The sequence below is a fragment of the Vicia villosa genome, linkage group LG2 (assembly GCF_029867415.1).
Source record: "Vicia villosa cultivar HV-30 ecotype Madison, WI linkage group LG2, Vvil1.0, whole genome shotgun sequence".
Taxonomy (NCBI): domain Eukaryota; kingdom Viridiplantae; phylum Streptophyta; class Magnoliopsida; order Fabales; family Fabaceae; genus Vicia; species Vicia villosa.
Genome location: NC_081181.1, coordinates 146,294,492 through 146,311,989, shown reverse-complemented (window position 1 = coordinate 146,311,989; position 17,498 = coordinate 146,294,492). Strand labels below are relative to the sequence as shown.

The 17,498-nt window shown below is 28.3% G+C and overlaps 1 protein-coding gene and 1 pseudogene across 1 annotated transcript; one reads left to right on the top strand and one right to left on the bottom strand.

Annotated features, from left to right (window-relative positions):
• Positions 1 to 242: 242 nt before the first annotated feature.
• Positions 243 to 1,824, bottom strand: LOC131646982 (probable pectate lyase 4; annotated as a pseudogene).
• A 13,642-nt stretch (positions 1,825 to 15,466) lies between these two features.
• Positions 15,467 to 17,205, top strand: LOC131650248 (uncharacterized). Its single transcript, XM_058919969.1, has 2 exons — positions 15,467 to 16,325; positions 16,562 to 17,205. Exons 1-2 carry the CDS (start codon positions 15,467 to 15,469, stop codon positions 17,203 to 17,205), a joined length of 1,503 nt encoding a protein of 500 aa, XP_058775952.1.
• The last annotated feature ends 293 nt before the right edge of the window (positions 17,206 to 17,498 follow it).

The window sequence follows — 17,498 nt, the reverse complement described above, 5'->3', positions numbered from 1 at the left end:
CATCTTTTATGTGTTTTACGATAATAGAATCGCTACTAAGACCTATTATTCGATACCTCATGTAACTTTTCAATTCAACAATAATAATATACATATTAATGCATTTAAATTACAAAAATCAATAATATAAATTTGTGATAAAACGGAGTTTCCACATTGTAATAATAAAATCCTCCCTTTTTGTTTAAATTCCATACTAGTGATGCACACTTAGCTTCAAAATTACTATTCTATTTTTTTGTTCAGCATATAGACGTCCTACTACATTGAAATGCACCTGACGATTGTGTCAATGATCTAACTGATTTAACGTCAGTAACTTTAAAACTTTGGTCTTTGTTATAATTCGGCTTTGGAACACGTCCTCCTTTTGTTACTTTAAAGGAGGCTCCATTTTCAAATGCATCTCCTATTGAATGAAATTCCCATTTGTCCTCATTTGTAAGACCGTTTTTTCTCCAAGTTACCTACACACATTATATAATTAGTGAAATGTTTAGTAAAAATATGTAAGAAACATTTTAGGAAAAAGAAATAATTTTATTTTATAAATGTTAATATTTGAACTCAATTTATTAAATTTAATTACCTCTTTACTCCCAACTTTTGGTGCTATAAAGAGGTTAGCTTCACTTTTTAAGCTAGGCCCCATACTTCCACCGATGGCATATTGCATCCAACCCAAATAAAGGTTATTGGCTACATGTGCATATCCATGACGAATCCTGCAATTTAATATTATCAATTAAATAATAAATATTTCCTAAAAATTTACATTTGGATATTGTTTAACTTTAAAATCTTTTGCAAAAAATTACAATCAAATGATCATTTTACCTTGGCATTCGTTGGTTACAATTAGGTCCAAAATGATTGTACACCACGGTAACCTTCATGTTTAAGTCCCTGACATATCCATCATCATGCCCAAGAAGCATAACCTTATCTTGTTCTCTAAACCAATTATTTGAAATAGTCACATCGGTAGAACCTCGTGTGACATCAAGAAGACCATCTTCACAATCATAAAGTGTATTATGATCAATCCAAATTTTTGAAGCAGTGACCAGTCTAATTGCATCTCCATCTACTTGACCCAAATGAATTACCTTTCCATTTGGACCCATTACCATCCCTGGGGCTTGAGCTTTACAATGATGTATTTTGATGCTATGAATGATTATGTTGGTGGCCTAGAAAATATAATAAATTGTTTACTAATAATAAAATAAAACTCATACTTAAAAGGCAACAATAAAGGAGGAAAATAATGCGAGGAAATACATAAATTTTATGTTTTGCACTAGTTATAATTTTTTATAGTAATGTTCTTTTAAATTTTAATTCATTTCATTTAGTGATTACCTTGAATATCATCAAGCATGCATTATTAGCAATATGCACGTCGACTCCACGACCATCAATGGTGGTGAAGCTACTAATGAGAAGAGGTTTCATTAGCATAATGTCCATATCTTTTTGGAAGGTGATCCACACTTTTCATTGAATTACAGAAGCTCCATATCTCAACGTACCAGGTTTAGGATTTATGGGATCATCATTTGGATCGATAACTTCATAATGGATGAGATCCTTACCAATGTTGTTTGTCATCTTTCCAACATAACCCACAGAGCAAGTTGCAAGTCGTTGTCTATATTTTCTCCATTCAGGATTTGGTCTCCAACATTGATCAATGACGTTCATTTTCAATCCCAATAACTTAGATTTTTTGGCAAAACAATACTTTGGAGTAAAAAATATTGCAATCATAATGGCTAAAAGAAAATGTTGTAAGACAAATTTCGTACCCCTAGATACCATGATGTAGTACAAATATTCTTGACAAACTTCAAATGACTGAAAAAAAGAGATATGAGCTGATGAAATGTTTGTTGGTTAATATTGTAGAACTAGAAGTATAAGAAAATAATTATATATATGTAAAAATCATCTTCGGTTAGTTAGAGTTGTTTTGAAAAGCTATGGTTTGTTGAGTGTTTCGTCCTAAAAAAAGTTCTTAATAAAAAGTAAATAAATAAATTTAGCATCTTCAAAATCTTAACCTCGTATTGTGATAGTAATAATAACCATAAACTAAATTAGTGAGTTTAAGATACTATGACAACATTTTCAAGTACACCAAAAAAACAAAAAACAACATTTTCATCTACTAGTATTTACTCCCTCCGTTTTTTATTATAAGTCGTTTTAGACTTTTTACACAGATTAAAAAAAATAATAATTGTTGTATGAAAATGAGAAATTATGAAGGTTTTTATAAAATTATCCTTCATTAATGTCATGTGGAAGATAAATTTATATAATTGAAAGAAGAGAGAATAATAAATATTTAAGGATATAATAGGAAAAATAGCATTAATTATTCATTGGAATTGTAAAGCGACTTATATTTAAATACAAAACTTTTTTCCAAAACGACTTATAATAAAAAACGGAGGGAGTAGTTTTTTAATTTCAATAATACTTCAATTAATGTAACAATTTAAATGATTATATAGTATTAAATAATAAATAATAGTAATTGATTTAGTATATGGTTTGACATAATACAAATAGAAGAGAGTGAAATGTATTTTTCATATACTCTTAACTTGATTTAACATAGTTAAAATAAAAATAAAAAATAAAACATCACTATATTTAAAGGGTAAAATTAACCTTTAATTTATCATCAATAAATAATTTTATATTATTGTCAAAATTAATTAAATTTAATAAAGAAATATAGATTATAAATTTGATTTTTTTCTAATTTAATTTAAATTAAATCACTCTAATTAATTTATTTTAAGTTAAAATAACTCCTAAAATGTTATTTCTCAAGTAACATATTAATCATAAATACACTTTTGCTTCTTTTATTTTTAATCATTTATGATTTATTTCTTCTAATTTCTAAATTAAAAAATATAATCCTTCAAGTTTTAAAATTTTGTGATTATATCTTAGAAAAGCAATATTTTATGAAGAAAAAAGTAATATGAGCATCCCACTTTTGTCTAACTAGAGTATATCACATCAATTAAATACTTATTGATCCTTTCACTAAAAAATTTATTCAAATTTGAAATTCATACTCTTTTCATAATTTCTACACCCTCGGGGACGCACCTTGAAGTTTTGTATAGTGGGATCAATATATTTATATATATAATTATAAGTAAATATTGTTGGAACAAGTCCAAAACTTATAGATGAATCAATGGAGAAAATAGAGAATTTGAGAAGATGGAGAAAATGAGATATTGAGATATTGAGGTAGAGAGCAATTGAGGAAAAATATAAAAAATGGCATTAACATTGACCATATTACATGAGTGTATTTATAGGATACTAAAACAATACAACTTGGAACCAAATAGGCCCATAAAGCAACTAGAATTCCAAAATATCGCGCAGGAAATCAATTTCCCCAAACTGGATAATCGATTTCCACAACAGAATATTAAACCAAAAAACTGAAAAAGCTTCCGCAAATCGATTTCCCCAAACAGGATAATCGATTTCCACTTTGCAACTTTGAATTTTCAGACTTCCAGAAATGCTTTTCCAATAAGTTGCTTTCTACGAAGTGGTCTCTAAAACTTTCACAATGCATTTGAATTATCAAAGACTTCGATAAATATGATTATAATGTTTCATTTTCAAAAGTAAAATGATATCTCATAGTTTCATCTCTATCACTTTGATGATAATTTAAAATTTGACCTCAATCCAAGATCATTTTAAAAAAAAAATCAACCTAAAAAATTACAACATTTTATATTATAAATACAAATTTAATCTCAATAAACTATCAAAGAAACAATATATGTTCACAATGATTTGATCACCGTATTAAAGCATAATAAATTTATTAGATTAAAATAAATCAATAAAATTTTACTATTTACTTAGAAAATTAAAAATAGAGATAGAAGTGAAAAATGAAGGAAAAGACATCCAAAGAAAATAAACACTGACGAAAGAATGATGTTGAATTAAAAAAAATACAATTATCTGAATAAAAGGATATTAAGAGAGTTAAAGTTAACAAATCAGAGTTGCTATATAAATTAGTAAAGGACCCGTGCGTTCGCACGGGTCACGCAAAGTCGATATAAATAATATATAAATATATAACAATAGTTAATAAATATATATATAAAAGATACGCAAATTAAAAAAAAAAAACATTTAAAATTATAATTGGCATATAAATATTAATTTAATCTAGTTAGAAATATATACTTTAGTAGAAAAAATAAATGAAATAATTAAGTAGTCATTTACCCGTGCGTTCGCACACATCAGACAATATAGTTATAAATCTATCGTAAGTAGTCATCTACCCGTGCGTTCGCACGGATTGCACAATATTATGAATAATAAATAAATATAATATATGTGATTATATTTATTTGATTTGGTAACAGGTACCAAACTTTTTTGTCCAAATTTTGTTTATCGTCACTCATACCCCTATCTTATTATAAGCATTTGAAATCTTTTTACTTATTTTAAATAAATTTTTTAATATATTTAATAGATTTATTTTTTCAAAAATATCAGTTATAGGTTAATAAGAACATATAAAAAATAAAGGAAATAATTAAGTATTTATCTATCAGTAGTAAATAAATATAATATAATGATGGTTAAAAATGTAAATAAAATATATACACATTAAGTAGCTTTGCCCGGCGAAAAATGTATATTTTAGTAGAAAAATAAAGAAAATAATTAAGAAATCATTTACCCGTGGGTTCGCACGGTTCATACAATGTCATTATAAATAGTAAATTAATATAATATAGTGATGGTTAAAAATGTATATAAAATACAAAAAGAATAACAAATTTTTTTTATAAGAAATTATGTATTCATCAATCATAATTGTCTCATGTTAAATGTAATTTTATAAGTAGTTTTGGTCAGTCGAAAAATGTATGTTTTTCATAAAAAAATTATGTATTTATACATCATAATTGTATCATGTTTTTTTTGTAAAAAAAATATTAATAGCAATTTTTTTTAGTATAAATGTTAAATTTTATCACAAAAATTACTAACATTTTTTGATAATTGAAGTTTTTAATATCTTTTATTATACTTTAATAGTATCTTTAATTATAATTAATATATTACATACATTTTTAAAAGGAACATAAAAAATAAATAATATTTATAGATAAAACTATATTTAATATTACTATATTATTATATAGTATTATTGTTAGTAGTTTAGATTAATGAATCAATTCTGACAATAAATTAATTATTTGATTTGTTGATCAATAAATAATTCATTCAAATATATAATTATTTGGTAATGATATTGATGCATATTGGTAAACATAACGTTTTCAATCTACTCTACTTAATATAAATGTAAAGAAGTCATGATGGCTAGCCACATGTCAACTTGATAATAATCCTTGCCAAATGTCATCTTGCTAACAATTCTCGCCACATGTCATTCGATGATAATTCTAAATACAAACCCTAATTATACAAACTCTATATTAAAATAAATAAATAAATAATAAAAATAATATAATAATAATAATAAAATTAAACCATCAATATCTACAATATAAGAAAGTTTGATGTTCTGGAAAGTACCAGAATGCTCCTCTGCTTAGATAGTGAGCCACGTGGATGGGTTCTTTGCATTTCTTTGAAACCTGCTCTTTCTATGCCACAACAACTCATGACTTCCACCAACTCATTTCTTTGCTTCTATCTCTCCCTCTTTCTCTCATTTTTTTATCTCTTTCTCTCTCTCACGTCTATGTTTTTCTTCCCCCTCTTTCTCTTCTTCTTCATTCACTCTTTTCTCCCTCTTTCTCTTCTTCCTCGAAACGAAAGGCTACAGTGGTGCGAACAGGGGAGAAGATGAAGAAAGGCTAATTTGGCGACGATGTCGGATTCGTAACGAACATGTGGTGGTCGGCCACTGTTTATGCAATTTGAAGGTAATGTTTTCTACCTTCACTCCAAGTTGCTTCTGATATATTATGCTTTCCTCTTCATCCTTTTTTCCAGATCCAACACTTTCGTGGCTTAGGTTTTCTAGATCCAACACTTTCGTGGCTTAGGGTTTCCAGATCCAACACTTTCATGACTTAGGGTTTGCGGATTCAACGCTTTCTGTTTCTTCTATATAGGATGCAATAAGTGGTAGTGGTGGTGGTGGTTGCGTGCCTTCTCATGTCGACATATTTTTTTAGGTTTGATATTTCTGGCCTTTGTTTCTCTGAAACGGGATATTTATTTTTGGTGTTGTTCTCACATTCTCTTACTCTTATGCAACCTATTATTATTACAAGGTGAAAGGACATTGTTGTTATTTTCTTATTCCAATGATTATCGAGCAATACATGTGTCTCTGGTGAAGGTGTACTTAAAGGTTTGTATACAAACTACTTAATCATGTACAGTTATTTCATCTTTCACTTAACCATATGTTTGTTTGTTTTCACTTAACCATCTTTCAGTTGTGTTTTAAAGTGACATAATTTAAACTATATTTGCAGATTTGTGATATTTGATTTGTGTGGGTGCGATTTTTGGTTTCAGATGTGTTTCGATGGTGAAGAAGAAACATATGAGTGGAGACAATGGGTTACCAGTATGGTGGTGGTGGTGGTGGAAACGGGCTTGCGACGACGAGTGTGGTGGTGGTGGTTTAAATGGGTTAGCAGCGATGAGTTTGTATGTGGTGTATTGATTGGCTTAGCAATGGATAGAATGCAGGTAATCACTCTAGAAAATTTAGACCCTGTCTGTTGTCTCATTCAGTAGTTTACTTTATTTCTTGAAGAACTATTATTTTGACTCTGTTTTCGAACATCGATTGCAGGTGCAGAATTGTGGTACCGATTTGGATTCGTGGAGCAGGTTCGTTATATTTGTTGATAAACACATTTGGATTATAGCAACAACTATCTCTGCATTCACACCGACATCCAGGTAAAATCTACTTGACTAATATAATTATCTTTTCCATAGCATGTCTATTTTAAGATTTTGAGACTGAAAATTGATTTTGGGAGTGTTCTCAACATGTTCGATTTAATTTATCATTTAAGGAGTAAGTACTTATTGAAGTTTTATGATGTTTACTAATCATTTATAATTAACAAATATATTATTATGGTTCCATCTGTGTGACAATGATCGTTAGTGGCGACGGTCACGCCATCATCATCATTGGATACCGAAATGGTAAAGATAGCAATAGCAGTAGGAGAGAGTTCTTGAAATGGAGGTGGAGTCAACTCACCACAATTTAATTTTCTCCATTGGCAGGTTAATCCGCATGGACATTGAGCACTCTCTTTGTATAATCGATGGTCTAAAAATTTCCAATACGATAGCAAGATGAAACCATTTTCCCGTGTGATCATTTACGTCAAGAATTTGTTGTACGCTTCGATTCTTCACCAGATATTGTGTTGGTATTCGTTGAGGACTGATAAATTGTTTGAATATTGGTACTAATATTTTTTGTTGCAAGCAGGTTCATGTTGGAGTGATTGGCTCATTGATAGAATTCCCCGATGTCGGTTTGTCAAAATTCTGATATGCTATAGCAGTATAGTGCTGCTATAGCTTCTATTTAACACCAATGCTTTTAGTATAACAAAAGCAAATGTTCACGGTCGTTAGTTTATATAGCCAGGAATGGAAAGCCAAAAATATGTGGTTGCTATATTGGCCTATGCTTAAACTGATGGGAAAATTTGCAAGTCGTTTAATCCATTAAGGAAGAGATATATAATTATTAAGGAAGAGATATATAATTATTAACTTGCTTAGTTTGAATGACTAATTAGTGAAGTTTGATTTTCCAATTGATTAGGTTCCTATTGCTAACTCTGTGTGTGATGGTTGCAGAACACTGTGATTGCATCGGCAGGTGGAAAAGGAATGGCGGCAGTGGCACTGAGAGTAAACAGTGATGTAGTATGGTTTGGTTTCTTATTGTGGTGATGTGTTTGGCTGTTGTCTAGGTGTTTCCGGATGGTTTTTCCGCCTACAACATTGCTACACTCATGTATGTCAAAAAAGGATTGTTTTAAAAAAGTGTCAAACTTAATTTTTATTTCATTTTTGAAGCCTGATAATTTGATAATATTTACAACACTACAAGTACCCCAATCTATCTCCAGGAACACTAGCTGCACCAGTTGTTAACTTGCTTCAGCTGAAATGACGAGGACTCTCTGTGAGTCACAACCTTCACGTGAAAATCAAGCATTAAATTGGAGCACTCTCTGTGAGTCACAAACAAAGTAGTAGTATTTAGTGTTTATTTAGAATACATTTTAAAATAACAATATAAAAAAGGTTATGACACTAATTGTGCAAATTTTCCACAGGCACTTCTAATCATATTTCCAAGACAAAGTAGCAAACACTATTCAGTATTTATTTATCATAAATTTTAAAATAACAGAGAAAATGATGCGCTATAAAACAATGTCTTTTACTTTGCTGCAATATTCAGGTGTTTTTGTAAGAGATTATGAATAATACAGTTCTTTTGTTGTTAAAATGTGAGACTATGTATTGTGCTCATTTTGTATAATGCTAAATTAAGAGGTTTTCTTTGAAAACTTTTAAGTTTGGGTTACTGAACATTCAACATGCATTGTAAGATATTGTTAGTTTAAAATGAGTTTACAAAACCATTGTTGAATATAAAATGAGTTTACAAAACCATTGTTGAATATAAAATGAGTTTACAAAATTATTTATGTTTAGCTAGCTCTATCGATCTATTTTGACACCATGTGATATTATTTTCATATTTTAGTGCATTCTAATAAAATAACATATAAACCTTATTTCTTAATTACTTTTTATTTTCAATATTCAATTTTTTTTAATATTAGTAATTTTATAAATTTTTTTATTTTAACCCAAATTTAATCTTTTATTAATATTTTTTATTTTTCCATCATAATTTTTTTTAGCTTTTATTTTTTATTATATTTTTTTATCTTCTATTATTCACATATTTTATATTAAAATTTTTTTATTGATCTAAATGTTTTTACGGGTACCAGACATTTTTTTATACATTTAATTAATTTTTTTTACGGGTACCAGACATTTTTCTATACATTCAGTTATTATTTTTTCACGGATACCAGACACTTTTCTATACATTCAATTATTATTTTTTCACGGGTACCAGACATATTTTTATATATTCAATTATTATTTTTTAACGGGTACCAGACATTTTTATATTAAAAAATATACATCTGAAACAAATGCGCGTCCCATACCAGAACCCGTGCACACGCACGGGTTAGTTACTAGTTGTTAATAATAATAATCTACATAATATCTAACTAATAATAATATTAAAATAAAAATAATAATAATAATAATAATAATAATAATAATAATAATAATAATAATAATATAATAACAAACTACTACTACAATAATAATAATAATAATAATAATAATAATAATAATAATAATAATAATATAATAATAATAATGACAATAATAATATATTCATCTAACACTATTATATCATATTATCCTAATTCTCATTTTTTTATTAAAAAAAATTCAATAATAAAAAATAATTATTATAATACAAATTTTTAATTAACACTATTATATTCAACTAACTTTATTTTATCTTATATTCCTAATTCTATTTTAATTATTTTTTTAACTATTCTCTCTTAGTTATTCTGTTTAATATAAAATTATAATTTTTTATATAAACTATAAATTACTTAGTTTTCTAAATAATAAATAAAAATCACAAATATGATATTTAAATTTAAATAATACATTAAAATTTTAAATTATAAATTTAATATAGTTTCAGTAGTCACATTTTTAGGCTCATAAATTTATGTGTTAAGATTTTTTATATAAATAATTTATAATAGAGAAGTAATATATATATATATATATATATATATATATATATATATATATATATATATATATATATATATATATATATATATATATATATATATATATAGACACACACACACAAAATATATTAAATACAAATCCATTTCAAAACATTTTGAATATTATAAATTATAAAGAAAAATCATATATGCCAAGATATAAAATTATTTTTTACTAAAATTTATTAGATTATTAGTATAATATTTTATTAAAATCTACGATTGTATTTTTAAATATTATTAAATTATTAATGTTAAATCTAATTAAATATCTCTCTTCTACATTTCAAATTTAAATTTAAATAATACATTAAAATATTAAATTAAATATTAAAGTTAATATAGTTTTAGTAGTCACATTTTTATACTCATAAATTTATGTGATACGATCCTTTATATAAATAATGTATAATAGAGAAGTAATAAAAAAATATACAAAATATATTAAATATAAATTCATTTAAAAAACTTTACAATACCTTTAATTCATGGAAGTTATATAATAAAAAGATTAATAAATTATTAATTTCCTGAACGTTACATAATAAATGAGTTAATAATGACTTATATGAAACTTTTTATCATTTAATAAATATAAATTTATATTTAAATATATATTTCAAAAATTCAATTCATAGTTTATCATAGTACAAATTCATTTATAAAAACATTTTTAATTTTATAATTTATAAAGAAAAATTACATATGCTAATATATTAAATTAAATTTTATTAAAATTTATTAGATTATTAGTACAAGATTTTATTAAAATCTACCATTGTACTTTTAAATATTATTAAACTATTAATTTAAAATTTTATTAATTTCAATTATCAACTTGAATATTTTTTTAATTTAATAAATTTAATTTTATAGTTTATTATTAAAATAAAAAATTATATTCATAATTTATCATAGTACAAATGTATTTATTAAAACATTGTTAATTTTATAATTTATAGAGGAAGAATACATAGCTCAAACTATTATATTATTATTATTATTATTATTATTATTATTATTATTATTATTATTATTATTATTATTATTTTGTTGTAGTTTATTAGATTATTACTACAAGCTTTTGACACAATAAATAAATATATTGTGTAACTCATATTCTTAACCTATGAATTACATTTTTTAATATTTTATAACGCATATTCTTTCATTATATGATTATAATTACTTACTTATTCTATTAATATACATTTTAATTTATGATTTAATTAGTCATTATTCGTTATTATTCTGGCAATTATCATTGTGTATATATATTTTTGATATTGCATTATCAAAGTGTTCTACATATAAATTGTTGGTTGTGCTCTTCAATTTTGTATTGTAAAAATTTTAGTTTCTCTTAACTTATATTCCTTACCATTAGTTTTTGTGGCAGAATAGAGACTTAAATTATTATATTATAAATATTTCAATTCTCTTTTATATTGATACAACTTCATTTTGTCTACTATTGAACTTTCTATCTAATTGTCTTTTATTGGATGATCTGAATCGGGAGAAGATCTTAAATTTGTGTTGCATCATTGTTGCTTGCTTGGGAGTTCTATGAAATGATCGTTCATGTAGCCACATAAGTAAAGGTCTTTAACTCTAATATATGCATCAATAAAAGTTCTATTTTATTAATATAATTTAGTTAGTTTATTATTTTATGGGTGAAATGTTTTAGTTATGCAGACATTTAAGTATTATAGAATAAGTATAACGATTTCTCAAATTTTTGTGATATCATTATGTCTATTTCCTCTTTCATCTTATAGATCAAATCATATAAAGTGTATATTGAAGAAACATGTATTATATTTGGACATAAGATTATGGACATAAGTGTATATTTGGACAGAAGATTATGTACACTATTATGTTAGATATAAAAGATGTATAATTTATTCTTTTATGATGTTTTACATAAACGGTGTAATTAATATTTGTGTATAAATTTTTTAGTATGTCTTGGTTCATGATCTTATACATATCACATGTCTTGAAGTGTAATCAATCGTTTTAATAATAAAAATACAAATATACATCTACATATGGGTTTGGATCCTCTCCTTTAATATTTTCTCTCCAACCCTCTCCTTCACATTTATGTCTTTATCTCTTTCTAACATTTTATTTCTCTTATTCTATTTATCATTTTTTTTAATTCTCTAAACAATTGCATGTGGTTCGGTTGAAGGAGAGGATGGATAGAATGAGAGGATCCATTGTGTCTACATAAATGTAAAAGAATCTACATATATGATAATATGACGACTTCCAAGAGACAAACAAACTTGAGTAACAACTTTAAAATTTATATTTTTAATTAATTATTTTATATTATCCTTCTGATAAAAGAATTCCTTTCAAATTTCAAAGACACAAATTTCTTTTGGTTGTTTCATTTGTACGATTATTAATAAAGTCAAGGACAATCACTAAAACATGCTGGGTATATCAACTATATATATTGTCATATCAAGAATTATTTCATGTACAACTATATGTTGTCATATCAAGGGTTATTTCTATGGAAGGGTTGAATATATTGGTGGCTAATGATGATTGTGAAGATAGATACTAATACAATATTAAATGTAGTTTACAAAGAAGTATTAAATATTATTTTTTAGTTAATTAATATTTATTTCTTTACATTTATACATTTTAAATTATCATAGTAAATTTTTTCTAATTTATTGTCTTTCATATTAACAAATTAATAGTATAATTGCATACATAATCTTAATGACATATAAGATAATTTTATATGCTTTCACATTAAAAAAATTAATAGTATACTTACAAACATAATTTAAATGACCTTATTTTTCACATTAAAAAATTAATAGTATACTTACAAATATAATTTAAATGACCTTATTTTATATGCAAATAAAATATAAAATATCAACTACTAAAAAAATATAATTTTATTTTTAAGGGTTAAATATGTTAGGGGTCCCTACAAATATGTCAACTTTCAATTTTAGTCCCTACAAAATTTTTCTTCAAACAATGGTCCTCGTAATATTTTCCGTCCCTATTTTTGGTCCCTCCCGTTAGATTCCACTAACGGAGGCTTACGTGGCCCGCCACGTGTCACGCCACGTCAGTTAAGGTAAATAATAGAAAAAAAAAGAGAAAGATTGCGGGGGTTTTAAACCCCCTTTAAATAACTTAAAAAACATTAGAATTTGAATTTTCCATTGTATCACACTTTTAATGTGGGTGTGTGTGATATGTATGCAAGAGAGGAAGATAACAGAAAAAAATAATGGATAATAATATGATAGAAAAAGGAGAGAAACAGAGGGAGAAATAAGTCAATGTAATACAAAATTTTGATAAGTTTACATGGTAGAAATTTCGCTAGTAAAAAAAATAATATTAGAATTGATGATGGAATATTATGATGTTTAATACATACTGTTTTATTTAATGAGAAAATTGGGTGTAAAAGATTTCAATTTTTTAATTAGTTTTTTTGGAATATCATTAATTCAAATATTTAGATATTTCTTAACATTCAATAACACCCCAGAATTTCCCTTAACACCATTTTTTTCCATTTTTCGTGATGTAATGTAACAGTCAGGATAAAATAACTTGTTTGGTTACTATTTAATGGGAAAATATGCTATAAAACTCAACCATTATCAAATACAACAACTATGTTGAAGTGAAATAGAAAATAGAAAAAAATTATAAGAAACTCATTCATCTACAGAAAACTATGGAAAATCCATATTATGTTGTTGGGAAATATAATAATAATATAGTAGAGTACAACTTGGATGGTAGATGGTAGTAATCGAATTGTGAGAAAGGAACTAAGATTTCCATTTGGTACAACTTGGATTATGTTTCGTTTGGAAATGAAACTTCACTGAGTATGGGCCATTAGGTAATATGATCCAAAAATCTATGGATTGGTGGCAAATCTACACTCAGAACTGAATCTCTCATCAACATTTACTTACATGCACTGTAAATTTAAATAACTATGCATGCTTATACTAGTAACCTGACCATTGTATTAGCAACCTCATCCTAAACTACCCCATCTCGAGAAACCGTTCTTAGCCTCCCTCCCGCTCTTCTACAGTTACATTCAAACCATGTGATTTCAATTTGTAAGCCGCAGCAAGCCCGCTTTATACCCGAAAAACAAATTTAGACCGAGATAATTTAATCAGTTTGTGAGGAACAAAAATTTCAAGTTAAGTGCATATAACAATGATATGAATTCTAAATCTATCCAAACGAAACATAATCCCAAGCATCAATCTGATTAACTTAACAATAATTAAAGATACGAAGAAGTGAAGCAACCACACTACCTTATCCAGCACCAACAACAACAACTCTTTAAACAGATCCTTGCTTCACCTGCTCAGTTCATTTTTTAAGTTATTTAAAGGGGGTTTAAAACCCCCGCAATCTATCTATTTTTAATTAGTATTGACTTTAATTGACGTGGCGTTACACGTGGGGTGCCACGTAAGCCTCCGTTAGTGAAATTTAACGGGAGGGACTAAAAATAAGGACGGAAAATATTGCGAGGACCATTGTTTGAAGAAAATTTTTGCAGGGACTAAAATTAAAAGTTGTCATATTAATAGGGACTAAAAACATATTTAACCCTATTTTTAATATATCCGTGCGAAGCACGGGTCGGCGATCTAGTTACTGATAAATATTTATTATTAGTCCTATACTCAATTAACATATAATAAATTTTGAATCAATTTTGAATATCATTTAATTTTTAATTTTTAATTCTATACAAAATCTTTTTCGTTTATTTTCAATTATTTCTCCGAATTATGTCAAGGTACGGTATATTTGTTGATATTGTATGGAAGGTAGAGATAAATGTATTCTAATTAAAAAAGATGATTGATATTTTATTAAAAAATTAGTTATTTGGTTAATAAATAAATAATATTAAAAATATTTATTTCATTGATATAACTTCAAATAAAAAAATTAAACAACAACATTGATTATAATAAAATAATAAAATTAAATGATTATATTGGAGCTCTGCTAGGGTTTGCGATTCACGACTGGTGACGGCGCAGCAACTTCCGGCGAACATTTTTCAGGATTACTACGGCTTGTATTGGATTCTGAGGCCTCTTCATGGAAGGTTTAAACTCCTAGCCTTAGGGTTAGGGACCAATACGGGGAGGTTTTAGAGTTACAGTGCTAGCTGGAGATATGGGATGGGGCGTGGTCGGCCAAAGAAGAAGGCGGCAACAACTCCTCCGGCGAGTGTCAGGGTCTTCTCGTCAACACCAAACTCAAATAGGGGGACAAGCAACATGAGTGAAAAGGGAGATGCAGCGGTTCCGGTTTTAACTACGATTGTGGAAGAAGAGAATGACACAGAGAAAATTGGAGATGGCGAAGCACCAAAACTCTAGGTGGATGTGATAAAAGGAAATAGACTTGCAGTGAATGGAAATGCTATTGAATACACTACTCCCATGATAATAAATGGAGAAATTGAAGTTCACATTGAGGAACAAGATGTGAGTTCAGAGAAAGAATTCTGGAAAAATGCCCTTATCATGTATGCAATAGGGGAGGAATTGTCAATGAATGCAGTCAAGAGGTTCATGCTTAATACCTGGAACGTTGTGACGCTCCCGGACTTGTATTACAACGAGGAAGGTTATTTCTTGGTTAGGTTCAGGAATGAGGAAGATAAGACAGCAGTGCTAATGCGAGGGCCTTATACGATCTACAAGAAACCTATTCTATTACATGAATGGAACCCCAGGTTTACACTGCAAGATGACATACTGAGAATACTCCCAATTTGGGTAATGTTCCCACAATTGCCTTTGGTCTATTGGGGAGACAGGAGTATAGGAAAGATTGCGAGTGCAATTGGAAAGTCGTTGTTGACTGATGAATGCACAGCCAAGAAACTTCGAGTATCGTATGCTAGGGTGCTAATAGAAGTGGATGTTACCAAAGAGTTGAAGCAGCACATCACAATTAGAGATCCTACTGGAGAAAAAGTTTCACAACAGGTTGAGTATGAATGGGAACCTCCATACTGCAACCAATGCAACAAAGTGGGGCATCGATGCAATCCAAAGAAAGAGATAACTAAGAAGGTCTATGTGCAGAAAGAACCTACAATTGCAGCGGAGAAAGAGGTACCTACAGTTGTAGAGAACCCTGTACCTGATCCAGACATTCAACAAGTGGAGAAAGGAAAGGCAATAGCAGTTGAGGAAACTTGGACTATAGCTAGACCTGCAGGAAAAAACAGGGGCACTAGATCTAGTCCAACAAGAATAGATTGCACAAATAGATTTGACATCTTGGTACAAGGTGAGTGTTCCACATCCTTCCCTGTCCCATGATGAGCTGGAACGTTAGAGGACTCAATAAACATGCTCGATGCAGAGAGGTTGGAGTCCACCTCAAAAATAACCAGGTCAGCTGTATAGCTCTACTTGAGACCAGAGTCAAAATAAACAATAGGGATCACATTAGGAAAGTCTTGGGGTTAGATTGGAAGTTTATTGATAATTATGACCATCATATCAATGGTAGGATATGGTTAGGATGGAACCAACAAGTTTGGGACATTAAAATGCTAGAGAATACTGACCAGTTTGTGCACTGTGAGGCTTACAAGGAGAATGGAGACTTCTCTCACTACTTAACATCCATATATGCCCAGAACCAGTTGATCCATAGAAAGAAACTGTGGGAGGACATTCAGAATGTGGGGAGCATAATTAATAGACCTTGGATCATCATTGGCGATTACAATAATGTGCTGAAAATCACTGACAGGATTGGTGGGAATGAGGTCCAAGAAGCTGAATACAGAGACTTGGAGCAGATGATGGAGAACCTTGGACTATATGAACATGAAACTAAAGGAGATCACTTTACTTGGTTTAATAAGCAAAGTCAGGGACCAATCTACTCAAGAATTGACAGAGCTCTATGCAATAGTTTTTGGTTTGCTACTTTCCCTGATTGTGTAATTGAAGTTATGAGGTCTCATATCTCAGACCATGCCCCTCTGAAAGTTAATATGGTTAATCAGCATGGGTATGTAAAGAAGAAGAGAAGATTTCAATTCTTGAATTGTGTAACTGTGAGAGAGGATTACATGAACAAGTTGAGTGATAGCTGGCAGCAACCCATGGGTGGTAATCCAATGTATAAACTCTGGAGAAAGTTGATTAGGCTCTAACCTGTGATGCAGACACTTACTAGGCCGATTACTGATGGTATTAAGAAAATCCAGGAATGCAGAGAGAACCTTGCTAAAGCTCAGGATCTACTAAGCAATGATCTCATGAATGAGGAATATATTAAAGGGGTGACATACTAGACAGAAGAGGTATTCAAACAAGCAGAGATTGAAGAGAAGGTCCTAAGACAGAAATCCAAAATTGATTGGATCAAGCTGGGTGACGGGAATAATGCATACTTTTATGCTAACCTTAAAGCAAAAAATAAGCAAACCAACATCATAAACCTGAA

What these genes read in the sequence shown, in the direction of transcription:
- LOC131650248 (XM_058919969.1), top strand. Translation starts at nt 15,467, where the DNA reads ATGATAATAAATGGAGAAATTGAAGTTCACATTGAGGAACAAGATGTG. An exon ending in ATTTGACATCTTGGTACAAG is followed by an intron (nt 16,326 to 16,561) that starts GTGAGTGTTCCA and finishes GGATATGGTTAG; the next exon opens with GATGGAACCAACAAGTTTGG.